Raw genomic sequence first — 26,714 nt, 5'->3', positions numbered from 1 at the left:
GGCTTAGTACAACTGAAAGCCTGCAGAAACCTTTTGTTTAAAAAATAATAATACGCAATTTCAAAAGGTTTTTGTTCCCATTTCAATCAAAAATAACTTCATATGTTTTAAATGAAATTTTACAAATAATCAGAGACTAATGAGGATTCATTGATTTAACTAGTTCAGGGAGTCCAAGAAGGGAAAGAGAATTTGAAGTAACCAAGGATTTCATTTAGAAGAGCAGCTAATGTGTAGGTACACTAAGTCCTCTTCACTGAGAAATGCAATCAGGACTTTTGTCTCAGGAGAGACTCTCATCCCTGTCTCTGTGTGTGCATCCTTGACTCCCATTAACATTACATGCACCACACATGCACACCAAGGAGATGCCAGCCTTGGTAGTGTGCATGCATGGCAGCTGTGGTGACTAAATAATCCATATGGCTCTGAAGAAAAGTTATGGTTTGTTGGGTCTAGAGTCACAGCTACACTAGTGGAATTCAGACATTAGAAGCAAGCCTCAATCTGAATCCTTGATCCAAACCCTCTCCTATCTAACCACACCTCAGATTGTAGTTAAGCCTGGTTTTGAAATTCTATCCTTAGCACAGTTTATACAGTTCCATGTTTGAGAAAAGCTTCATTTTTTTCCACAGGCCCAGAGTTCTGTCATCCTCCCCGTCCACCACTCCCATCCCAGCATTCTTTCATGCATTTCCCCACAAAATATAGAAAATCAGATAGTAGTTTAATAGAGAGAAAATCAAAGGCTTGGCGTAAACCACAAAAGTCAATAAAATCAGAATCAAGTATGAAATTCCATCTTCAACATGAAAATCAAATAACATGGTAATCTTACACAACAGATATATACTGAAATGTAAACTCCACAGGTTGTGTAAATGGCAGGATTTAACCACTAATTCTAATTGCTCCAATTAGGTACTGAAGTCAGAGTCTTAATGCTCATTTAATATAGTTTCCTGAAGCCCAATTCAACAACTTCTTCATCCTTTCCCTAATGAAGAAAATATTCCTGTGACTTTCAGATTAGTGAAGCCATTAGTGCACAAGCACACACACAAGTTCATACTTCTGAAAAGAATAAGTGATAATAGTTCACTAGTCATACTGCTGAAATTTGGCTTTAGGAAAAAAAAGACTGGATGACACAAAATTCTTAGTATATGTTCACATATAGACAACATAATGAAAACTCCATATCTGTTATCTCCAATTAGGTCAATTAATATTTAGAAAAATTCTGTAACATTATGTTTAATAATTATAGGAAGGAAAAAACCCACCAATGTTCTAGAAGCTTCTCTAGACCTTTCAATCAACTTTATTTATATGCAAAACCAAGAGAAACTTAAAAAAAAAAAAAAACACAAAACAAAACAAAACAAAAAAAAAACAAAGCTCCTCCTGATGCTAAAGCTCTCAATTTACTGACAGGCAAATGGCTTCATGCTGCCACTTAATCTCATTTCTTGCATAATGCCCTCTAATTAGCATATCAAAGTGAATTAATACTTCTAGGGCATTAGCAATGGGGAAATCTGCTCCAGGCTCACAATAGCAGTTAAGAGAGAGCCAAGAAATCCTCAAAAACACCACAAACCACTTTGCATTGCAAAACTGTTCAATTTATTTATCCTCTCTCTCTAAACACTTTTACCGCACACTGTTTTACTACTGTTCACCAAACAAAACGATAATTGCCAAAGTTACCAGCATCTGTAATGCCTGTTTAGAATCTTAATTTAGATTATGTTGCAGATAATTTCTATATGCAACCATTTGTTCTATTATAAATGTTAATATAGAGACAGTGGAAATGTTGACATTTTCAATTAGTTAATTTGAATTTGAAATAAAATTTTATGGGATTTTAAAATTTATGAATTTTTTAATGTAAAAAGCCACCTGCTGGACTCTGATGCATAAGAAATATGCTTTGAAAACTGATGTATCACATAAAACAAAACAAACCAAAAAAATCATTTTCCCATAACATATGTTGAGTCTCCCAAATAATGGTTTAAACATTGTGAGGAATCTTCAGCATTAAAAGGATTACATTGTATACCAAGTCCTCATTAATATGATCACACAAAAAGGGTTATTGTTCAAAACAGCTTAACATTTGTAAAGCACTGAAATTGAAGAAAACAAGTACAAAACTTTTAACAATTATTTTTATCCATAATTACTTTTAACTGTTTTCAGTCCCAGTGAGTTACTACCATGTAAGTATAGTTAGTCAAAAAAAAAAAAAAGGTACGTCAATTCAACTTAACACATTCTATCATACCAATTTTTTTACTAGATATACACTCAAATTTAGTATCAAACTATTGTCACCGTTAACAACTACAAACATCTTATAGTTATGGAATATGTCTATTAAAAAAATAGTAAAGAAGAGATTCAGGTTACTATTCTGCCTACAAAGGGGATAATTAAAATCAAGGGTGAAGATTAATGAAATTTATTTTCAAATATGTTCTGTGTCTAAAGATGGTCTATTTTGTTCAGTGGCTCACTCAAGCATTTTTTACTAATTTATTTGCTAAATATAACACTATCATCTAGCTGTGATAAGCAATTTGTTTGTTTGATTAACTTCTGTAACTTTGTCAAAAATCTCTTAGCCAGGTCTAAAAAACTTTGACCGATTTTCACTACATCGTGATTTAAATTATTTACTCTCTTCATACTTAAAGACTCAAATAGCCTACTAAAGTAGAGGAAATGCTTGAAAAGGTCAACATGGGAGGGGGGTGTGCAAGCTTTGTTAGTCAGTTACTACCTAAATCATGCTGATCACACTGATAAATGGCTAAAACATAAGCTTGCTGAGAAAACAAGTAAGACATTCTTATAGTGTCAATATTAAAATAATAAATACCTAAATTTGTTCACATGTACACAGAGGAAAAATAGTCTAAAAATCCTTATTTAACTTGATGTGTTTGGTGGTGATGTGCTAAGTATTTATTCTGCGTAGATACCTTAATGGTAAGAGTATAAAATAAAGTGATGACTGATTTAAGGTGTGGTTCACGAAATGCGGTTTCCATTCTTCACAGCCATACTTCACATAACTTCATTCGGTACAATGCCACCACGAACTATCAAAATACACATAATTCATATAAGATGTTAAACCTGTCTGAAGTAGCCATTTACAAAATTTGTAAACAGAAACCTAAACGTACAAGCAAAATTAATTAAAAGAAAAAGGATCATAGCATGGAAGATATACACCGATGTATTTTATGAAACACCATGAACCAATGTGTTCTTTGGGACAAGGCAAGATTTTCCTTTGCCACTGTATTAATATACTGTTGATTTGGAATAAAATTATGTAAACTAGTATAATAAAATAACATAGTAAAGTCCTAAATAATACCAAAACTACACAAATCTGTAGTAAAATCAAGTCCACTAAAACTGAGGCATGAAAGAATTACTTGCACAGATCACGTTAGTATTGACAAGAGGGTTCAATATATTTTTATTGGGAAGAAAAAAACAAAAAGTGAAGAAAAGGGTTGGAAGACAGGCCCATACTTTAAAGATAATATCTGCTTGATACTTTAGATCATTTAGTTCCAAATCAGCATAGAAGTAAGATTTCTTCCAGATTTTCTATGAATAAATTACATGTATTATGTTCTAAGAATGGGAGAAGAGTAAAGAAAGTTAGAAGAACATCACTCTTTAATATCCTTCCTCAAAACCTCCTAAAAAAGCTCCAGTAAGTTATACAAATATGTAGAAACAGAAAATAAAAAATAGTCTTAAATTGCTTTAAGGAAAACTTTGTAATAAAGCAATAAATTTAAGATATTTCCAATATATACTGACTTTGTTTTTTTTTGTTTAATATTTAGTATTTCCAACCTGAACAAGCCATAATGTCTAAAACTGATATGAAATTTAAAACATTAAAGGTCCATTAAAATTTGCTTCAAAATAATTTTGAAAGGGTGCGAGCTACAGAGAAAACAAGATTGGCCAAGTGTTGCTAACTGCTAAAGGTGGGCGATGAGTTCATGGGGGTTCAAGTTTCTCTTCTCGCTACATATTTTTACTACGTTTGAAGTTGTTCATAACAAAAAGCTTTTAAAAACTAGAAAATAAGTTCATTAAAACACAAAATAAATCATGTATGGAAGTGCATTTGTTTTGAAAACTTTGGAACAAGCAGTGAAAATTATATTGGAAATATTGCAAGAGCAACTTAAAAGAATGTATGCAATATATACAGTAACACTTAGACTCACATATAACAATTTTCATCTTTCTTGTTAAATTTTCACTCGATGGAATAGCTGGGTTTTATACACTGGGAATTAAAGAATTACATGGCACTATACAAAGAAAAGTGAACAAATTTTTATACTAAATAGTAATATATAATATTACAATAAAAATTACATTATATTATATTATATTATAAAAGACCCATAATAAAAAAGAATACAGATCAGAAAAAGAAGACTCCAATGAGTCTCTAAACCTTTGGAGTCAGAATTAAATAGAGAGCTGTTGACTGAGAATAATGCCCTGCCTCTCTGAAAGCTAGTCACACTTACAGCAGTCAAGATAAAAGGTTTAATCATATGTATCATATTCTAAATGCATATAAAAACTCACAAGCTACCTCTTTGATCCACTTTGCTATCTAAAATCCTTATGACTCTTTCTAGGGAGGGTTCTTTTAAAAGCAAAGCATTTTTTAATAGTAACCTTCTTCTTTTCCTTAAACATAAAAAATATTTCAACCAGCCCAACCAGGCAAGCAGGCCTTTCTCTTCCCCTGCGGACACCTCCTGCAGTAGAGAAGTTCATTAAGTTTTATGATCTTCCCAAGTCAGTCCTGCTTATAAGCCTCACAAAGGCCACAAATCTGGCAAACCATCATGTATGCCATTAGACATTACTAGTAAATGAACGCTATTTAGGGTTTGTGGTGGCAATAAATCAGAGTTTGGTTGGCAGCTATCAACATGAAGTATTTTAACCTACCGTAGGAAAAGGTTATGTTGATATATTTTTTTAAATACAGAACATCTTTTAACAATATGACTCAGATTACATGTTAAAATGTTGGATTTTCATTTAAAAATTTTTAAATACATTTCTGTTCCTCAAAAAGAGCCATTTTCTTCATTCAAACTCTCATAATTAAGGGCTTTAGAAAAAAGACAGACTTGTGAGGATGGGATCTCTGACAAAGGACTTCAACAATCAAAATTAAGTTAGCCAGGTAGATGTGAGGGAATGCCCTCAAAAAGGTATGTAGATGAGGAGACCTTACAGCATTACAGGTATTTCATAAAAGACAGATGGTAAAATACTTAAAAAAAAAGAGAAAAATCTTAACATATCAACAATTATCTCACTGGTTGCTTACTTAGTTTAAAATGGAGAAATAACTTGTTTTTAAAGCTTATAACTTTCAGTTGCTTTCAAAATGTATAAATATCAAAATGTAACAATGACAGATATTTCTACCCCAAAATAATTTTATGATAAATTTATAAAAGAATACATTTTCAAGAAAAAGCAAGCATCTCATACCCTACCCCTGAACAAGAAAACAATGTAATTGTGGTAGATTACCCATTTATCTGTCAGAAGGGAAAAATACCTTGGTAGGAAGGAAAAAGATGTTTTCCAAACTAAACCCCTCATGTGCATCGGAACTGGCAGTGTTCACTGCCTAATCAGAAATCGCAAAATCTACTGGCAGATCTACAAATACATGGATTCTTTTTTTTTTTTAATGATTTTGTCTTATTTAAGAAGAAGCACAACTGAAATGACATTATCCACTGAAGTGACAGTTTTATCCTTTACCTCCCTACTAGTCAACCCCCTACCCCTCTATTATGCAGAACAGAGTCATCACATAATGTTCCTGGTTTCTATTACAAATGACTAGATAAACTTTCTCTAGGTTATGGAGAATTACTCTTTGGAAAATATGTTATTAGATTTAATAAAATGATATAAAGAAAAAGTATTTATGCAATATACATTACATTTTATCTACAGTGCTTATTTTACAAGTTCATGATTGTTTCCACAGCAGGACTGTAGGAACAGATGGGGGCGGGGGGGCGTGTGCCTGGAATTTGTTGCCCCAATTTCTTTGCTACGGTAACACTAATGTCTACACAGCTGTTTTATTTCAAATCAAGGAGTCTGAGTCCAGCATCCCTGTCTCCTTCTGAGACTAGTTTTGGAGAGTGAGGTGGGGATACGAGTAGTAGGGGAGAAAGGAGAAGAGAGAAAGAGCTTCACCCCCATCAATCATTCGGTACTTAAATCCTGTCCCTCTCTCGAGGTTAGAGAGGCTGGCAGGAAGATGCCTCTGCCCAGACAGCCGCCTTTACTCCTTGTCGGCTGTTGGCTTTTTACAAAAGAGATAATGTGCAAACTTGGATCCAGTGGCCAAAGCACAAAATGAGGATCTAATTTACAAATTATCACTGAAAGCCTCAGAAACAATTTTCAAAACACAAAAATTTCTTTTGTCAGCTACCTCTTGGTACTTAAATAGCAAGCACCCTACCAAAGCTCCCTCTGCCAGTAATCCCAGACTCTGAAAAGACTTGTTTTCTTTTTCGTACCTCACCTTTGACATGAGGTTGACTATACTTTCCTTTCAGAATGGTGTAACTTAGTCTTGTGCAAATAAGCAACTAGAGGACTTATGCTTCCTAACTGAATTCTGCCTGCTGCTAAACGTCTAAACAAGAAAAGCAGTTTGCTGGGTTTGGTTCTCAAGCTGGACAGACCAAAACTTTAAAAGGCAAAAAAAATAAATAAATACAAACCATGAGAAGGAGATGAGAAGGGAAGGATATCAATCCCCTCTCCCTAGTAATATAATACGGTATAAAGTTGAATCAATCTTAATATTCACAACATAGTCAATACCCTAGTGCTTAGCTGTCAGCAGAAACTGAAGTGGAGCCCTGATAGCAAGAAAACCCTTGGACATTAAGCAACATAATTTACTGAGAATTACGTACTTTTAGGCTTCTAAACTAAGAATCTTCAAGATTTAATGGTTGATGTCTTATTTTATAGTCAGATAAAAATTATCTACTGTTTTAAATCACAATGCTTTCTAAAGGAAGCTAAAAATCAACAGAGTAAAAGTAATATTAAATGCCTGTGATTTTTGAAATGTAAAATACATCTTAAAAACAATCACTCAACATTAAGAAACCATGCATACTACACTACGAATAGAAAGCAGGAAAAGCACTCTTTAAGGCTCTCAACATTTGCTGTTAATTATGGTTTTAGCATACATCTTGATAGAAAGCAATAACCCCTCATTTTTTATTGATTACTTTTAGGATCAGTATAGCACTGAAGAGAGAAAAATCTGTTTAATAGGATGGCAACTCTCATACCAACTAACAATTATATATAGTGTGCTATTATTTGTATACTCAAATTAAACACAGTCTCATTTACCCTTTTAAATAGCTTAACTTGAATATTACTGTATCCTGGACTTTAGCATTCTCTTTTCTTTGCCAACTTAAAAAATGGCAAGTTTATAATACTGTATATCCAACACACACACACAAATCAACAGAAAAGCTTGTTTAATGCACTTGTTTTTCATATACAGAGAAGATAATGCCAAATACGACCTAAAACATGTAGATTAAATCTCTAATTCCATATGAGTCGTTACTATCACCTCAAGACTAAAATATCTTCAATTTTAAAAAGTCTAACAAGAAAACTAAATTGAAATAAATTGTCAGAAATTAGTCTAATATGTACTTGTAGTGTTCATTCCAGCACTTCTGCAAAAGCTTTCTCATATATTCCCTGTCTTGAACACTTCAAAAATTGTTCAACCTGTACCTGTGGACCATTTCCTACTTTATAAAATATATAAAGCATGTTTACAGTGTAATAATTTCAATCATAAAATTTAATAAAAGTATTAATAGTTGTAATACACTGTATATGCCTAAACACATCGTTACCCTTTCTGTTTCTTAAAAGTAGTATTCTCAACTAAAACCCTAATTCAAACATGCTGCTGGGGTCTGTTCAACTGCATCTATTCTTCTGTCTGTGTAACTGAAGCTTAAGGCTAAGTTAAAACAAAGTTGGGGGATGCTTCTCCCGGGAATCGGTCCCTGGCATCCAGTCTCCCGTTGCTCCTTTTAAAAATTGACATATAAACAAGGCAAAAGGAGCAGGAGAGGGCGATTGAGGCTCACGGCCCCCTCCCCACTGCAGCCAGAGGTGGCTGCCTAGGGACTGCGACCCAGCCCGGTCCTCATCTACACTTCATTTTACACCAGGGGCAGAATTAAGAAATCGACTCCAGATTTATTGCAGTTTTTTCTCAAGATCAGGAGGTGGGAAGGAAAGAATGATCAAAGATGGCGGTGCCCAAAAGCAGCAGCTCTCAACTGGAGAGTCGAAGGAGTACCTCGGACCCTACCTCGGGGGTCTCCAGGCCCACAGCGGAGCGGAGCGTCTTACCTGTTTTCTCTTTGATCTCACACAGGACGCTGAAGAGCGCGGGTTTCATTCTGTGACAGTTCAGGGCATGTTTCCTAAAAATACAAACAGCAAAACACAAAGGTATTAGCATCACCTATGGAATAATATGGCGCCTTCCTTTAAGTTAGACCCAAGATTTAATTCCGGCCCCCTATTTTGGAAGGCTCTTTTCAACCATGGCAAGTCAACTGAAACTCAAGTTGACTCGTTAGCGACAGCCTGCAAGCTCCGGCGGCTAAAGCTCCAGCCCGAACGAAGCGCGACCCATCTGCCCGGCAGGCAGCCGCCTCGGCGAGCGCAGGGCGCGAACCCGCGCGGGGAGCCGCGATCCGGGGGCAGCCGGCGGCGACTCTGGGGAGGGGACGGCGTGGAGGGGCTCCCGCGTCCGCCCCCCGCCGGGGAGCGGACGCGGCGCGGGCGGCCGGCGGACTGCGGCCAGCGGACGGTGACAGCTCGGCAAAGTTTGCGAGGCGGCCCTCCCTTCCCCGAGAACTTGGCCGCCCGCGCCCGGACCCGCCAGGGAACCGCCCATCGCCCCGCACCCAGGCTGGGGCGGCCGCTCGCACTGCGAGGTCGTCCCGCGGCCAAGCGGAGCCAGGCGCCGGGACTCCGGGCCGAGTTGAAAGTTGCACTTCCCTCAAGCGCGGCCTGGGGCCCGCTCGCGCGGCGTGCATCGGGGTCCAGGCGGGAGGTTTGAATCCGTGCGAAGGGGCCGGGCTGCGAGGGGGCCGGACAGGAGGGTATGAGAAACCCACAAAATTCACGCGGCACCAAGCCCGTCCCGCGCCCCAAGAGCAACTTTGCCGACTCCCGCCCGCGTCCAGGGGCGCGGGCAAGTCCCCCCGAGGCCCGGGCGGGCGGCCTGTTTTCGGAGAAAGTTAACCGCCCGGGGTTAAGGCCCCGGGCCGGGGCGCCACCCGGGCCCCGACTCTGCCGCGGGCCCGGCTCCCGCACACACACAAAAGATGCTTAATGAGACGACACCAACTTTGCTTGCGCCTCGTCCAAGCTCTGGTCGGTGATGGTCATAATCTGGTGGAGGATGTCGCCGATGTCCTGCTTCCTGCCGTCGCCGTCCGCCCCTTCGTGGCCGTGCGGGGGAGGCGGCAGGGCCATGCCCCCCTGCACCGAGTGGCCGGCCAGGTTCACCCCGGCCAGAGTCTGCAGCATCCTGGATTGATCGTCCATCCCGCCGCGCGCGGGCGGGAGCGGGCGGCGGCGGCGGCTGAGGCGAAGGCTGAGGCGGCGGCGGCGGCGGCGGCGAGGGAGGAGAAGAAAGAGGGGGAGGGGGAGGGGGAGGCGGCCGCGCGCTCCCCGCCCGCGCGGGGAGGGGGCCGCCCGGCCGGCGGGGCCCGCGGTTGAGGCGGTGCGGACGGGCGCCCGGCTTCGGCTTCCGCCGCCGCCGAGGCTAAGGAGAAGCGGCAGGCGGAAGCGTCGGGCTCCGCGGCGGTGGTGGAGGCGGAGGCAGCGGCGCCCGCTGCCCTCACGCGGCCGCCGCGCCGCCTCCTCGCCGCCGCGCGCCCCGCCGGGTGGACCAGCGCAACTTGCTCCTCAGCGCCTGCCGAGTTGCCGGGACGCCCGCCGCCCCCCGCGCCAGCCTGAGCACTCCCCTCCCTCGGCCGCCGCCGCCGCCTCCGCCGCCTCGGCCACCTCGACCGGGCGGGATCCGAGCCCCGGCGGCCCCAGGGGAGGGAGCGGCGGCGGCAGGCGGCGACGGCGGAGGAGGAGGCCGGCGGGCTGGCCGAGGGGAGCGAGGGGGGCGGAGGAGGAAAGTTTGGGAGCGGGCGGGCCGGCGCGGCGGGGGCGCGGAACCCGATGGAGGGCCCCGGCGGGCCGCGCGCCGGACGGACAGCAGATTGATGGGGCGGGGGAAGTCGCCGCCGCCACCGCCGGAGCCGCGCACCCTGCCAGCAGCCGCCGCGGACCGGGCTTGAAGGCCGCTCGGCTGAGGGATTGACAGGCTGCCAGTGCCACTCACTCACTGCGGCCCCGGCGCTCGGGGGGAGGGGCGGGGGCGAGGGAGAGGGCGGGGAGCGCTCTGAACGCCCCGCCCACGGGGGCGTCGCGCGCTTTCATTGGGCCTTGCGCCTCCCGCCGCCGCCGCTGGCACCGCCCCCAGACTTCGGCCCGCCCACTCTGGCCTCTGATCCCCAGCGCCTGAGAGCGCGCCACCGGATCCTGTCGCCTAGTCGAGTCCTAGCCCCCCGGGATGGGCCGCCCTTGCCTGCAAACGCTCTGCCCACACCTGGGCTCCTGATCCCTAGAGTTAGAAGTCATGGGTGCGAAGAGTTGTGTACGGGACACGGGACAACTAGCTCCAAAGCCAACCATGTGCTTCCCCGCTGAGCCGGGAGCTTCACGCCTCGGACAGCGCCTGGTACACTTTCCCGCTCTTCCCGTCAGGAGGTGGTATCCTAAAGGTACCCTGCCGCCAGTCCCACGCCAATCGAATCGCCCTCGGAGTCGAACGGGGCGGGACAGAGACAAGAAAGGGCTGTCCCTATTGGAGCGTTCGAAATGTCCTGGGCAAAGGCGGGGACGCAGCGGTGATGGCCCCGCCCATCCGCGATCACCATAGTAACCAAGAGGGCGCTGCTGGGAGTTGGCGCCAGCGCTCCGGCCTTGCGCTGTCCCTGAAGAGGTGACCAGGTAAGGTGGGATGCTATTGTCCCGCATGCTTGATGCCTGCGCTGAGCGGATCTGAGTGACATACACTTTCCCTCGAAAGAGGAGCATATGAAAATGTGTCAGAGAGAAGTGAATCCGAGAGGAAGGAAAGGGCCCGATATCCAGGACTAATTTAAGGTTTAGAACCTTTTACACGCTCTGCAGTTCCTGGTAATCCAGGGGCTATTCCTTCGGTTTGCTTTTAGCTGCTTCCAGATAGACCAAAGCTTCAAAATGAGCTGTTTATTACGAATATATGTTTATTTAAAGATAGACTGGATTCCACATATAAATTTACCCTATCACCATGAGTCTTTTAATGTTGGTGACTCCAGCCACAGATTTTCATATCTGTAACACCTTTCTTCCGTTGTACTCTGTCTACAAACGAGTAAATGCTCACATTATTTGGGGGTCTAGACTCCCACCTCTTGTGGACGCTCGAGCTTTCTCTAAACCCGATTTCCCAAACAGGGCTTCCACATATGTTCCCCGTTTTAGATCCATGGAGCTCACCCTAGATGGGTCCTTTGCCTAGATGGTTCTGAAAAATCCTCTTGTTCCTTCCCCAAATTCAGTAAGCTGTCTAACCTGAAACCAAAAATAGGGGTATGAGATATGAAAAATGGTTCTTACTCTGCAGGGTTTAATGTAGGACAAGCAGTTCTTTACATGCCAGATGGATTCTTGGAATGAAGCAGGCTACTTGGTTCCAGGTTCTTTCCTTCATATGCTGTGTGTACTTTTAAATACTCCCCACTGCAAAGCTAATAGCTACCCTTACAGTTAGGCAAGCTAAAATCTTTACAAACTGCACAGCTGCTGGAGAAGGAGTTCCAAACAATCCACTCTGCTACTTACTTCCAAAGAAGAAGCCCCCTCATGTTCATTAATATTCTCGGCTCTTCTGTAGCCCATTTATGTGTCAAGTTTCTGATTCTTCTTTCAAACCCCCATTATAGGTTACTCATAGTCATCAATGATTGGGCTTTCTCTTTATTCTTAAGTTGTTTTTCAAAACTGTCACCAAATCCTTGTGTATTTTTGCATAAAGGAGCCAGACAAAGCAGCCAATCTTTCATAATTTTCCAGCGTTGAAGATGTAAAATCGCGGAATTCTATCTGAAAGATGCCTTAAGCTCTAAATTCCTTCCAGCTCTAAAATTCAATGATGCTGTGTGTGACTCACTATCAGGCCTCCTCCCTGCCCTCCTTCTAGGCTCATAATCTTGACTAATCAGTCATGAGGATGAGGCTAATTAGCAATGGGGATTTATGGTTATTTCTAGCCCACTCCAAACAATGAGTTATGTAAGCAAAGCAACATATATAAAAATGTAAATAAAATTAAAGAAACACTTAAGCAAATAAAGGCAATTGGGAAGTATGGGCTATGTAAACAAACTAGAACATAAAAACATAAATTAGAATTAAGAAAACAGTTAAGCAAATGCCAGCAATTAGGAATAAAACAACTTGTTAAATGTCTAACACCCGCGGCTATTTTACGGCACACACCTCGAAACCCATGGTCATTCGGTGATGTGGAAACTTGATACCATAATTCTGCATTAAGTGACTGGATTAGATTGACTTGCTTGGGAGGCTTCTCTTTTTGTTATTGTCAATATGAGTTGCAGTAAAAGCCAGAGGGTCCTAGCAAGGATTCCCTCATGAGCTCATTGACAACTGCCATTGATTTAAAGCATAAATTCTTTTAGAATGGTTTGCAAGCCCCAAAGAACAGTGTCAACTACTTGCATATGTGCCAAGATCTCTTGTACTTTTGCCAGTCTCTCATGTAGCATGTTGCCTTGCCTTGCTTAGCAATCTGAGTAACATGGTTGGTGCCTTCACAGATAATAGAGTAGAACCTCCTTAAGTACCTAAATTCATCTTTGCTGTTTCTAAGGCAGTGATTATTAAAAAGTCAAAGGAAATGTAGTTTACTTTTGGTGGGTGTACATTCATGTAAAGTTAAGTAACAAAGTGGTGAAAACCAACCAGGGGCTCTCTCATATCTATCCCTTTCCATGGATTTGGCTTATATTAATGGCACCACTGCCTCTATCAATGTGGCGATGATCACAGAAGGTATCATTATCATGCACTCTCTCAGGGTGGGACACTGTGCTCTGTATTATTGTTTCACCTTATTTCAGCCTCACAACAGCCCTGCCTAGGTGAGATTACTATTAAATATAAGGAAACAGACTAAAAGAGGGCTAGGAACTTACACAAGACCACCAAGCCAGTTAAGTACTGGACCTTGGATTCAAATCTTGATCTGTGTGGCTGCAAAGCCCACCCTATGAAACACTGCAAAAACAAAAACAAAAAATCATTTGATCAAGATTACTAAATAAAAATCACAAGGCCTTAACAGATGAACTGTAAACTATTGAAAATAATAGGGTATTTAATAAAAAGAGGGTAAAAGGCTCTATCAGAGATTAGGGGAATCTGGGTCTTATGGTAGCAGAGGAGGGAAATGAAGACCAAAGCCCAGCCCCCCTGTCCTTCATGGCCGTCTGGGACCCAGCCTCTCTGAAGCTTTCCTGCTATGCCTGCCTTCACTGATCTTCATCTGCTATAAACTGTCTCAATATATTGCCTATAATATGTAATTTACCACCATACTAGATAGACCCGTGATGCTTGTGCTAAATTTACCTGTGACTTTTCTCCTCTAGTTCATATGCATGTCAAGGGCAAGGTATGTATTTTGAGATGGACTATCATGTGACCAATTTGGCTTTAAAAAAACAAAACTTAGACATCTCAGAAAGAGTTGAACTTTCCAAGTTGTCACTTTGAGGAAACTGACTAAATACTTACTCCCAAACGTATAATTGCTCCATCACTTTGGGAATGACTCTTTAAAAGTGGTCTTTACAGTGAATAACACATGTAACATGTGACAAATCTTCATCTGTGAAGAAGTGTTTGAGCAGCCAAAGGACCAGTGACATAACAGTGTACCCTTCTATGATGAGGTCCTTAAAAGAGAATATTAGAATATATAATTTCTGGAAGGTTTGATAGAAAGCCCTATCTTTTATGTCCTTTCATTCCTTATAGCACTGAGTACAGTGCAGTCTTATACATAGTAGACACTTGGGGCAAACACTGTCAGTTGCTGTCATCCATTGGTCTACCTCCTTCCATGCTGATAGAACACTGACAATGACAATGTGTTCCATCACAGTCAAAGTCTAAGTCAAGTAGGGGCATCCTGTCTCCTGCCTTCTGAGCCTGTCTTGGTGGAGGGATGACTTTCCTGATTAAAAGAAAAAAGGAGGGGGAACAAACATGACACTCCTTCCTTCTGCCTCTTTCCATCTTTGAACATAGTTCTGATTCTGGAGTGGTAGTAGCAACCATCTTGTGATAAGGAGGTGACACGATAAGGATAAAAATTAACATGGTTTGGTTGTTTATCTCTGTGGTCTTCCTTCCCAAAACCCATAATCCCAATAAGCAAAACACAAACAAATTCCAACTGAGGGACTTTCTACAAAATATCTGACTAGCACTCCTCAAAACTGTGAAAGTCATCACACCTAAATGTCCATCAACAGATGAATGGATAAAGAAGTTGTGGTATATGTATACAATGGAATACTACTCAGCCATAAAAGGGAATGAAATAATGCCATTTGCAGCAACAGGAATGGACCTAGAGATTATTGTATTAAGTGAAGTAAGTCAGAAGGAGATAGACAAATATCATATGTTGTCATTTATATGGTGGAATCTTAAAAATTTATGTATAAATTTTATTTACAAGCCAGAAATAGACTCACGGACATAGAAAACAAACTGTGGTTACCAAGGGGGACTGGGGTAGAGGGATAGATTAGGAGTTTGGGATTAATAGATACACATTACTACATACAAAATAGATTAAACAACAAGGACCTACTGTATAGCACAGGGAACTATATCTAATATCTTGTTATGCACCGTAATAGAAAAGGAACTGAAAATATACATATGTATGTGTGTATATGTATAACTGAATTGCTTTGCTGTACACCTGAAACTAATATTGTAAATTGACTACATGTCAATAAAAAATAAGAATTATTTTTAAATAAATAAGTAAGTGCAAAAAACAAAACAAAACTGTGAAGGTCATCAAAAACAAGTATCTGAAAAACTGTCACAACCAAGAAATACCTAAGGAGATATGACAACTAAATGTAAAATGGTATACCAGGTTGAACACAAAAAGGACATTAGGTAAAAACTAAAGAAATCTGAATAAACTATGAACTTCTGTTAATAATAACATATCACTATTAGTTCTCTACTTGCACATTCAACAAATGCACAATATTAGTATAAGATGTTAATGATAGGGGAAACCAGCTCAGAGGTATTAAAGAACCCTCTGTACTATCTTATTGTTTTCCTGTAAATATTCTGAAGTAAAACATTTATTAAAACCAAAAATGAACATGGTAAGTAGGGCAGAGAGATAGGGAGAGCCTCAGTGCCTGCAAACATTGCTGAACATCTGAGCAAAACCAACAATTGCTTACTCCTTGGTTTCTAGTTATGTGAGAAAATTTAATTCCTATTTTTAAATTCCTACTGGTTGGGTTTTCTGTAACTTCCAGCAAAGCTAATCTAGCACTATAAATACAGAAAGGATGGATGGATAGAAGAATAACCTAGCACAATGCCTGGTATGCAGTAGGCACTCCTAGATGTTGGAAGATGTTATATATAATAAAAAATGGTCTTTTTGTCCTAGGTTTCTGGGTGGTAATTTCTAAAACCTTTGGAATTTCCCAAGAGATAGGAGTGTCTTTGTTATTCATGAGCCCCTTGGAGCACAACTGAGTTTATGCTAACAAGAAGTCTCAGGATAGGGGCTGATCACCAGAAAGACCAACCATATATTGAGAGGGTTGGAACTTGGAGCCAGCTCATCCTCCCAGGAAGGGAAGGGAACTGGAGATTGAATTCAGTCATGTGGCCAATGAATCAATCAGTCATGCCTCTGTAATGAAACCTTAATAAAAACTCTAGATACCAAAGCTGAGTAGAGCTTCCTGGTTGATGAACACATTGGTGTGCCAGGAAGGTGATTTGCCCTGACACTATGGGGAGAGAGCTTGAAAGCTCTGCATTGAGGATCTTCTAAGACCTTGACCTATGTGTCTCTTCATTTGACTAGTCCTGATTTATATCCTTTATAATAAAACTGTAATCATCAGTAGGGTGCTTTTCAGAGTTCTGTCATTCTAGTGAATCATTAAACCTGAGGGAGTCATGGGAACAGCCAAATTTTGTAACCAGTTGGTCAGAAGTATATAGGTAGTCTGGGGAACCTTGAACTTGTAGCTGGCATCTGAAGTGAGAGGCAGTCTTTTTGGTCTCTGTATTAGTTATCTAGTGCTGTGTAATAAGTTATTCCCAAACTTGTTTGCTTTAAACAACAAACATTTATTACCTTAGAGTTTCTGTGTGTTAGGAATTTGAATGCAGCTTAGATGGTTGCCTCTGGCTTAGGGTCTCTCACAAGGCTGCAGTCACCTCCAAGCTCATCAAGGGAAAGATCCACTTCCCAGTTCACTCACATGGCTATTGGCAAACCTCAGGTGCTCAGTGACTTTTGGCCAGAGACATCAGTTCCTTGACCTGTGGGTCTCTCCACAGGACAGCTCACAACATGGTAATTGGTGAGGAAGCCAAAGAGCAAGAGAGAGCAGGCAAGGTGGAAGAAGTCAGTCTTTTTGTAACCTAATTTCACAAGTGACATCCTAACACTTTGGCTGTGTTCTCTTTATTAGAAGCAAGTTGCTAGATCCAACTCATACTCCAGGGGAGAGGATTACACAGGACATGAATATCAGGAGATAAGGGTCACTGGGAGCTGTTAATGGACTGAATATTTGTGTCCCACCCCACCTGGCCAACGCTGCAAATTAATATGTTGAAGCCATAACCTGCAATGTGATAGCATCAGGAGGTGAGGCCTTGGGGAGGTAATTAGGTTTAGATGAGGTCATGAAGGTGGAGACTCCATGGTGAGAATAATGCCCTTTTAAGAAAAGGAAGAGACACCAGAGGTCTGTCTCTCTTCCATGTGAGAAGTCAGAGAGAAGGCAGCCATCTACAAGCCAGGTAGAGGGCTCTTTCCAGAACCTGACCATGCTGGCACCTCTTAGACTTCCCCAGCCTCTAGACCTGGGAGAAATAAATGCCTGCTGTTTAAACCATCCAGTCAATGGTATTTTGTTATAGCAGCCCAGCCTGACTGGGAGAGGCATCATCTTGAAGGCAGCCTAGCACATGCTCCAGATTTAATTCTCAGTGCCAAATCAAATCACAGCATGATCCTGGCCCTCTCTCTCTCTCTCACTTACATTCCATGAGATCTACCTCTGTGATGTGTTTCTTAGCCAGGCCTCCGAAGCCCTAAGTAATCTACCCTAGTTCTCTCTCTCCAGCATTTCCCACTATTCCTTCCCATACACTCGGTGTTATAATTAACCCTAATGCCCCACACTTTCTGGCCTCTTCCTTTTCCTCATGCTGTTCCCTTCAGTGGGAATGCATATCCAAATTTTACCCATCTTCAGTAATACTATCTTACCTTTTTCATGTACTGTATCTCTACTGATCCTCAAAAGAACTCAAAGATCTTAAGACCAGTAATATTAACCCCATATTATAGATGAGACTCAGAAAATAAGAGCCACTGACACTTACTGAGTCCTTGGTTTATGGCAAGCACTGTGCTAATGGTTTCTCATACCTGATCTGGTTAAACTTTCACAACAACCCTACGAGTTGGGCATTAACCTCCCTATTTCACAGTTGGAGAAACTGAGTCCTAAAGATGTCAAATAACTTGACTAAGACCATGTAGCTGGTAAATGAACTATGATTCAAACAAGTCTTCTGGCTCAGCATCTTTGTAAATAATCCCCATGCTATATTGCCCTTAGAAGGGTCATGTCACCTGTCCTAAGGCCCTGTCATTATTAAAAGACAGAGTGGTGCTGGGACTGGAAACTTCTGACCATTTCCACCATACATATTGCCTCCCTGCTCTAGTGTCAGCTCCAAAAAGCATTTCTAAACCCCCAAAGCAAGTGACATCCTTCCTTTTTGAGTCCCTAATATCAATTGGGTTCTTATAAATGTGTACCATTTTAAAGAATTGTGCTTAAATATACATAACTTATCATTTTAACTATTTTTAAATCTATAGTTCAGTGGCATATAAGTACGTTCACACAGGTGTCCAACCATCACCAGCAGCCATCTCCAGAACTTTTTTCATCTTTCAAAACTGAAATTCTGTACTCATTAAACACTAATTCCCCATTACTTCTTCCCCCAACCCCTGGTAACCACTGTTCTATTTTCTATCTCTATGAATTTTCTCTAGGTAGCTCATATGAGTGGAATCATACACTATTTTGTCTTTTCATGAATAGTTTATTTTGCTTAGCACAGTCTTCAAGGTTCACGCATGTTGTAGCTGAATAATATTGCATTGCATTATATGTATGGACCACATTTTGTTTATTCATTCATCCACTGATGGACACTTGGGTTGCTTTCACATTTTAGCTGCTGTGAATAATACTGCTATGAACATGGATGTTCAAGTGTTTGAGTCCTTGCTTTCATTTCTGTCTCGTATATACTGAGAAGTGGAATTGCTGGATAATATGGTAATTTTATTTAAAAGTTTTTCAGGAACTACTATTGGCCACAGAAGCTGTACCGTTTTACATTCCCACCAACAGTATATAAGGGTAAATATCTACCTTTTAATATAGCTTCTAGGAGTGTATCTTACATTCTCTGCTCCTTGAAGAGGTCTTTTGACATTCAACATCTGAACAATACCTGGCATATAATTGATACTTAGAAAATATTTTGTTAAATAAATGAATAAAGGGGGATCACGAAATAGCTGTCTTGAAACAAAGAAATCTGCTTTTATTTGAAACATACTAAAAATTTTAGACAAGATCCAAATAGCTGCTGAACAGTGTGCCTAGAGAGATTTTTTAAAGCTGGTGTATAAATCCAGAGTTTCATTTCTTAAAAACAAGTGGTCCCACAGTATATTTCTTCTCCTCTCACCAGCTTCTTGTCAAGACTTTGTTCATCTCCTAGTCTTCTTTCTTTTCTAGGCTTACAATAAAACTGATTTAAAGTAAAAGTTTCTTTAAGAATTATGCTACAATATGCTGATCTGAAAATAAATTTTCTAAAATTATTTTTTTTACCCATAAGGGGGCCATCAAAGATTTCCTGGCGATATTATTTCCTATGAACTTATGCCCAGGTTATAAACTTCCTTCTGTCAGAAGCAACTAGATGATACTTTTGATTATCTTCCATGTTCAATTTCTAGGTCAGATTTTAACACAGAAGCAATTAAAATGGACTCAAAAGGCCTTTTATTTTATTATTATGATTAATACCTGTGTTATATGGGAAAGTACTATTGAAGTGTATATTTAAGATTTTATTTTTGAGGAGAATCTCATGGGATATTTTCCTTATAATGTTCTTCCTATTATATTACTACTCATTAGCTCAATAAAGTGGAAAGAGGAGATGAAATGAGTAAATGATGCTTCCCAAAACCATAAGATAGGTAGGCAAAGAGGTTAGATATTTGCCTAAAATGAAATTTTATAAACCCTGGGAATTTTGCTCACCTGTGATTATTCGTGTAAAATCATGTCACATAGATAGTTGCCCAGCACAAGACCTCAATTCCCCTTGAATCTCACATCTACAGCCATGAGTCCCCATAACCACATTTCCTACCCCAGGCCGCAACTCTCCTAGCCTTAGATCACTGGACCAGAGATGAGCACTTGATCAGAGCTAAACCCAACAGTCTCTCTTTTGAGGACTTGTCCTTGCATCTGGAAGACACTGATTTGTTCACTGGCTGCTTGAATTGAGGACATGTAACCCTCAGACCTCTGGGTCAGTTATGTTTAGTCAGCTGCACAGGGAGAAGCAGAAAAACCACTCATAAACAGAACAGTCACAGAAGAAGAAATAGTGCAGCCTAGGAAAGGGTGAGGGTTGGGGAGAGGGTGGACAAGGAGGTGGACAGCTCCCAGGGTTCCAGTTTCTGGTTCTTATGGTCTCTGGGAGTCATTCAAGAGCCCCACAGTCTTAACTGGACCACCACAACCTGGTTCCCAGCAGATGACTTAATTTTGAATCATGTGTACATTGAAGGAGGGAATTAGGGAAGAGGGTTAAGCTCAAGAATGTAGCTAGTGAGGTGTGTCCAGGGAGTTCCTGGGGGATCTGGGTAAGAACTGGCACCCATCGGTGCCCAGGTGAAAACGTTCTAGTGGAGTTGGGAGTGGGACAGGCGCTCAGTGAAGTTAACAAAGGAACAAATGGTAGACTGGGGAGAAATTCACCTGTCAAGCAGAGGAGAGCAAGAGAGCGGGAGTTGGAAGGCAATGTGGGGTTGAGGACTTGTAGGGAATCTGAAAGAGATTTTAAAATGTTTAAATATCTCAGGTAGGAGCTAATAGTAGGAGAAATGGAGAGGTGACCCCTGATGAATAAAGTGCTGAGAAAGCAGAGAGGATGAGATCCATGCCCAAGGTGGTGTTACCTTTAGTAGCAATTCCTGTGGAAGAGAAGGGAAGAAAGCAAGAGGGATCAGAGGGGGAAGCTGAACTTTAGCATAGAACCAATAACAGACTCAGTGGACCCCACTGGGACCTTCGGAACTAGAATGGGCCTTCAGAGTTGTCCAGAGTTGGGCCAAGAGAACTGGACCTTTATACTCTGGCATTCATCAGTCACAGGATGCTGGCTGCCCTGCCAGGGAAGACTATGACCTTGGGCAAGGTGGTCCTCTGCAGCTGAGGCATTCCCTAAAGGAGCCATACAGCTGAAGACTGCCTCTGGATAGCATTCCCAGCAACCAGGGCCACAAGACCTTCAGGGAAAGGAAATCTGGGCAGCACATTTCTTTACTGAAAAAATAAACACACAATCTCCCACATTTCTTTACTGAAAAAATGAAGTTTAAGCTCCTTGGCTGCATGTTCAACTCCCTCCATCACCTGGCCTCTGCTCACCATTCTAGGCTTCGCTACTGCCCAGCTCCTCACTCTTTGATCCCTCTGTGCCTTTTCAACCCTCGGTCTAAAATCATCCTGATCTTATCCTATTCCTCCTTCAGAATCCATCTCAGATGTTGCTTTCCTGGGAATGCCTCCCTGATTCTCCCGGATAAGAGTAGTAAATCTCTCCTTTGTCTCTCCTACCTTGTATATATTTCTATTTTTGCACTTGGTTACCGCGTGTTGTGAGTTACTTCTCTCCTTGACTGTGATGATCTGAGTTGCGGGACTCTATGACTCATTTCGGTGTCTCCAGCCCTATGTGCTGGGCATTGGAAGGAACTGAATTACCATTAGTTAAATGAATATGTGAATAAATATTAAATGAATGAAGGAGTTGGCAGAGTTTAGGCTCAGTGGGCTGACTAGTCTGAAGGCTGGTGCCAAGGAGGGTCAGTGGCCATCTGAACAATAATGTCCAGTGGGCATGATGAGCCCTAGTCCAATGCACCTTGTGTTGATAGCCAAACGATCTTCTCTGGTGGGTGGGGGCAACAGAATTTCTGGGAAGTGGTGATCCACTAAGGAAGGAAGCATTATTATTCCAAGAAGGAGGGATATTCTTAATTGATGGGGAGATATTCTATCTCATTGAAAGCAGGTAAATGATTGTTTTCATCTTACACAACACGGGGGTTCATTCATTTGTTCATCAAGTGGTTATTGATTGCTTCCCTTGGACATGCCCCATGCTAGGCTGTAGGGTACAGTGCCAAATAAGGCAGGGGAAGTTCCAGCCTTTAAGATACTCACAGTGTTGTGTCCTGAGTTCCATCTCACTAAGGCTCGATCATTACAGGTGTTCTCCATGGATGCTTCCTGATAATATGTCTAGAAATTCTTCACTTTTAAGCCACGTGAATGTAGAGATATCAACCTTGAGCCCTCTCATCTGCTTCGCTGGCTAGAACTTGGCTTGTCTCTGCCTAACTAGCTCCAGTAGGAAGAAAGTAGAACCTTATCGCTAGAAGTAAGTGAAATAGTTGGTTTCCAGCCCTGTCTTCCTGCCTTTACTGTCTCTTCCACCACCTGGAATGCTGTCTGCAACAATTCATCTTTGCCAACAACTTGGACAATAACAGCTCCCAACACAGCTTCTTTGACTGCCTCCAGCCCCACTATGATAACACATTTAGTAAATGCTTATGCAGGACATCATCTTATTTAATTCTCATGACAATTCTATGCAAAAGATCTTATCATCTCCATATTATAGATAAGCAAACTTGAAGCTCCACAAAATGAAAGAACTTACCCAAGATCACCCAGCTAATAAGTAGCAGAGCTGAGATTTGAACCGTGCCTGTCTGACTCTAAACACCAAGCTGGGTTTTTTTTTCCCCCATTCTCTTTATTTTATTGCATTAGAAATTTATTTCCTTCACATATACAGAATATAAAACCTATCTTCACAATGAATTATGTTTCTCTGCTCTCATTTTTTCACACAAAAATTAATGGCTACTTCCTGAAAAAAACTGAAATAAATCCAGAGGCCCACGCCCTTAACCAGGGCCCTATGCTGCTGTTACTTAAGCTTTTGTTTCTGGAATCCTTAGATATTCAACATATATTCTACAATTATGCAGTTGCTTATGGTCTTCAGAGTTTCATGTGTGAATTTCTTGTTTGCTCAGCTTGATTTTTATCCCCTGTGATGCACACAGTAAATGCATAATAAATGTTGGTTGAATGAATGGATTTTACATGTATCTTGCTGAAATATACGCAGCTCTGTTTGATTCACTGAGTGGCATACCCGAAAAAGAAATAATTTTTCTTAATGTGTCCCTTATAAATTGAACCCGACCATGTTTGATTAATTTCACATCATGCATTTTTATTGCACCAATCACTCTGGTATCAAGTCATATTTATTTTAAAAACAGATTCACAAAGGGTGCAGAGATGGAGTGACAGTGTAAATATGTTAATAATAAAAATAATACTAAAGATATTTTACTGGAAACTCGTATGCTAATGATGAGTAAGTGCATTCCACGGAAATCTGTTTGATTTACAATGCAATTAATTTTAAAAAGATTCAAATCCTATACCATATCTTGTATACTTAGATAATGAAAACGAAAAATGAATATTCAGGCCATAAAATCAGAGGAACAAAAATCACCTTAAAGACCTTTAGCCTTTTAGTTAGAACAATAGCCCAATCACTGAAAATGGTGCCATTGTCAGAGCAAATGCGTCCAGATTTTGCACTAAGCAGAGCACACGTGCACCCTGCATAGCCCTCATGATGCAAAACATCACATATTATCCAGTGACCAAAGAGCCCTGGCACCTTCAATCATGCAACGAAAGGCTTTGGGGGTTTCTCGTTCAGGAGGAAGGGAAGTCTTTCATGTCAACTCTCACTGTGGGATGTGTGAGCATTTCCACAGTTAGATATTTGGCCTGGTCTTAGGATCCAGCTAAACAGGAGACGAATTCTCATACCCTATTCAAACTGCAAGAAATTAAAAAATGTGCTTCAGTTGGTATTTCATCACTCATCTCAGATGTTCCAAGAAATCGTGCATTCTTATGCACACTTTGGGGAAAGATGCCCATTTTTGTAATAGGATTTATAAAGTTGACTCTGTCCGCTTTGTATCCAAGAGGGAAAGAAGCAGATGCTGCCAAGCGTTCACGCACCACGGGGATCTTCACGTCAGTGCAAAATGGTTGCGATTTTCCCTCATTTATTGAGCACCGATCTGCTGTGATGTAGCAGACACCAGATTTGCAGCGAGAGCTATTTGGCTTATTAAACAAATCTTATGTATAACTTTGGTAAAAAATAAAATAAAATTTTAATTACGAGAGAAAAGAGATGCTGGCTTGAGATAGTGCATTTTCATGTTTCTCTAGCAGTATTCATTTCATCTTAGAAGAAATGTTGTAGAATAAATTATCACAATTTTTATTAAAAAAAAAAAACCCTACGACAACCCAAAACAAATAGAAAGGTACTAAACTGGGCCTTTAAAAAAAAATCTCACAGCCAGTAGCCAAATTATATTCCGAGGGAAGAGACAGGGAAAAGACAGTAACAGAAAATACAATATAAGTGCTTTTTGTTGTAAACCTTCTGATATTATTTTATTTTAACTTCTGTGCACAATTCCTGAGAAAAATAAAATTTTAATTTAGAAATGAAATAATAATGTAATCTACATTAAATGAGAAATTTTGAAACAAAATAAAATATAACATAGGAAAACTTGTTGATAAGGGTTAAATGTTTTGTGGTTTAACATCAACCCCTTTCAGTTAGAAACCATCTTACTCTCAAGCTATTCTTTTAAGGGCCTGAAAAGGGGGAGGGGGAAGATGACTATTTCTACTCAGGAAAGTCTATTTCCAGGAGATGTTTAGTATGCAGTGATTAGCAAAACTTCTGTTTAACCTTCTCGCCCAACTTGATCATCACAAGGCCTTCATATGGGACAGACAGGTGTTTTATGGTTAAGAGATGAACACACCTCAGTTTAAATATCTGCTCTACAGGAGATCTTGAACAATGTACTTATCTAAGCCTCAGTTCCTCGTCTCTGAAATGGGTACATTATAGTTGCTACTGCTTCGGGTTAAGGTTAGCATTAAAGGAAAAGAATGACTCAAGTATTCCATAAATGTGAAGGGGAAATTCTGAGCCAAGTTTTGAAACCATATTCTGTTTTTATAGCATGTTGTATGCAACAAATCCAAACCACACTGTTTTCTTGGTGATAATGAAGTTCTGCTTCTTTACTCTGCTTCTCCCTTCCAGAGTGTCCTCCACAGGCATTGTTTCCTTTTGTCCTCCAAGCAGCATGCGCTTCTTCTGTGCCGCCTTCTGGCTCCTGAAAGGTAATTTGCAATGGCCAGCATGAGCAATGTTTTCCCCAGAATTGATAACATGGAAGAGTTAATACCCAGTGTGTTTGTGCTTTTTTAGTTTTTAATGACCTTGCCAGTTAAAAGAACCAACTTGCTTTTTCCCAATGTGGGCAGAGCATTAAACTGAATTGTCCTTAGGCTGTCACAGCTGAGTTGTCTGTTTCCCCAACTCCCATCTCCACCAGAAAAGAGGGGCAGACCAGGCTGGGCGAGTCCCATGGAGCTATGATGGGGTTCTGGCTTGGGCTGAGTTTCTCATTTGTGAGGTTGGAGGGCAGAGGGATCCTAGAAAAATGGGTCTAAAAGAGGCTGACATTTGAAGAGGCTTGTTGGAAGGCAAGAGAGAAGAAAGGGCAAACAGGAAAAGCCCAGGTTCAGACGGTTCAAATCCAGCTGTGATTTGGGGCAGATTACTACTCTACTCCAAACCTCAGCTTCCTCATCTGTAAAATGGGAATCATTAGAATACTTACCTCATAGGGCATTCATAAGGATTCAAAGACATCATGTTTTACAAGTACTTCACTAAGGATTGATCCTTCTCCAGACAGCTATATTTCTGCTCAAACGTCATCCATCAGAGCCACCTCTGACCAACTTACCTACTTCAAATTATAACTCATTCCAGCACCTCCTGTTTTATTTTTCCCCATAGCTCACAGCACTCACTTATTTTAGATATTACTTATATTTTCAGTACTGTCATTCTCCCTCCATTAGAATGTAGGTTCCATGAGGTGAAGGCTTTTGCCTGTTTTCTTCACTGATTCTACCCCTAGGACCTAGTCCAGTGCTTAACCCAGTGCTCAGTAAATGTAATTGTTGAATAAATAAGTGTTGGCCAACATTATTATTACCATTCCTGGGTCAGAAACTCTTGACAACTCCTTGAGACAAGATGAAAGCAGGAGAAGGCAAATATAAAAAAATCTAGGTAGCTAATCAATTGTAAAACTTTCACTGGACTCTAGGTGAAGCGCTTATATTTGGTCCTTCACATCAATCGCATAAAACATCCTGGATTCTTTAGGCAAAAGGTTAAGGGAGAAGGACAGAAGCCGTGATCAGGTGAGATCCAAGCTAGGGAAAGGATCTGGCTATAGTGCTGGTCCTGGGAGGGGAGCCAAAGTCCGGGATCTATACTGGGGGCGGGGGTGGGGGTCAGGAACTTTCTGTGACTAACAAGGGCAGAAAGAAGGTGTTCATTTAAAAAATTTCTATACTTATCTATTTTATGATTACACAAGTAATATTGGGCTATGCTGTCTTTGAAATATTTTCCAGAAAAATATGGATAAAGCCTAAGTCCTCTTTGAGCATCTCTCTATGCCTCTCATCCCTCCCTAGGAATAATCACTGCAGTTTCTGTGACTGTCTCCAGGCCTCTGCTTAAGTATATACAGAGTGCATATGTATAGAAGTAGGTATATGAATGTATATTTTTAAAATATAAAATATAATGCTATC

General features: G+C 41.1%; 1 protein-coding gene and 1 long non-coding RNA gene across 5 annotated transcripts in view; one reads left to right on the top strand and one right to left on the bottom strand.

Moving 5' to 3' along the window:
• PBX3 (PBX homeobox 3) overlaps positions 1-9,852 on the bottom strand; it is a 198,914-nt gene extending 189,062 nt beyond the window's left edge. For 2 of the 4 annotated variants that reach the window (XM_072960127.1, XM_072960128.1), the window contains exons 1-2: positions 9,539-9,834; positions 8,530-8,603 (exon numbers count right to left, since the gene is read on the bottom strand). In XM_072960127.1, coding sequence (XP_072816228.1) covers positions 8,530-8,603; positions 9,539-9,738 — 274 coding nt within the window. In that variant the 5' untranslated portion in view covers positions 9,739-9,834. Of the gene's footprint in view, positions 1-8,529; positions 8,604-9,538 lie in introns of all 4 variants that reach the window. The other 2 variants (XR_012072270.1, XM_072960126.1) reach the window with 2 other exon arrangements.
• Positions 9,853-11,106: 1,254 nt separating this feature from the next.
• LOC140696163 (uncharacterized) lies at positions 11,107-26,657 on the top strand. Its single transcript, XR_012072268.1, has 3 exons — positions 11,107-11,199; positions 25,138-25,217; positions 26,532-26,657. It is a non-coding gene; the product is annotated as an uncharacterized lncRNA (long non-coding RNA).
• Positions 26,658-26,714: the final 57 nt, after the last annotated feature.

This window comes from Vicugna pacos, chromosome 4, assembly GCF_048564905.1.
Source record: "Vicugna pacos chromosome 4, VicPac4, whole genome shotgun sequence".
Classification (NCBI taxonomy): Eukaryota; Metazoa; Chordata; class Mammalia; order Artiodactyla; family Camelidae; genus Vicugna; species Vicugna pacos.
The sequence above is the reverse complement of the archived record's forward strand: the minus strand, read 5'-3'. Positions and strand labels throughout refer to the sequence as shown.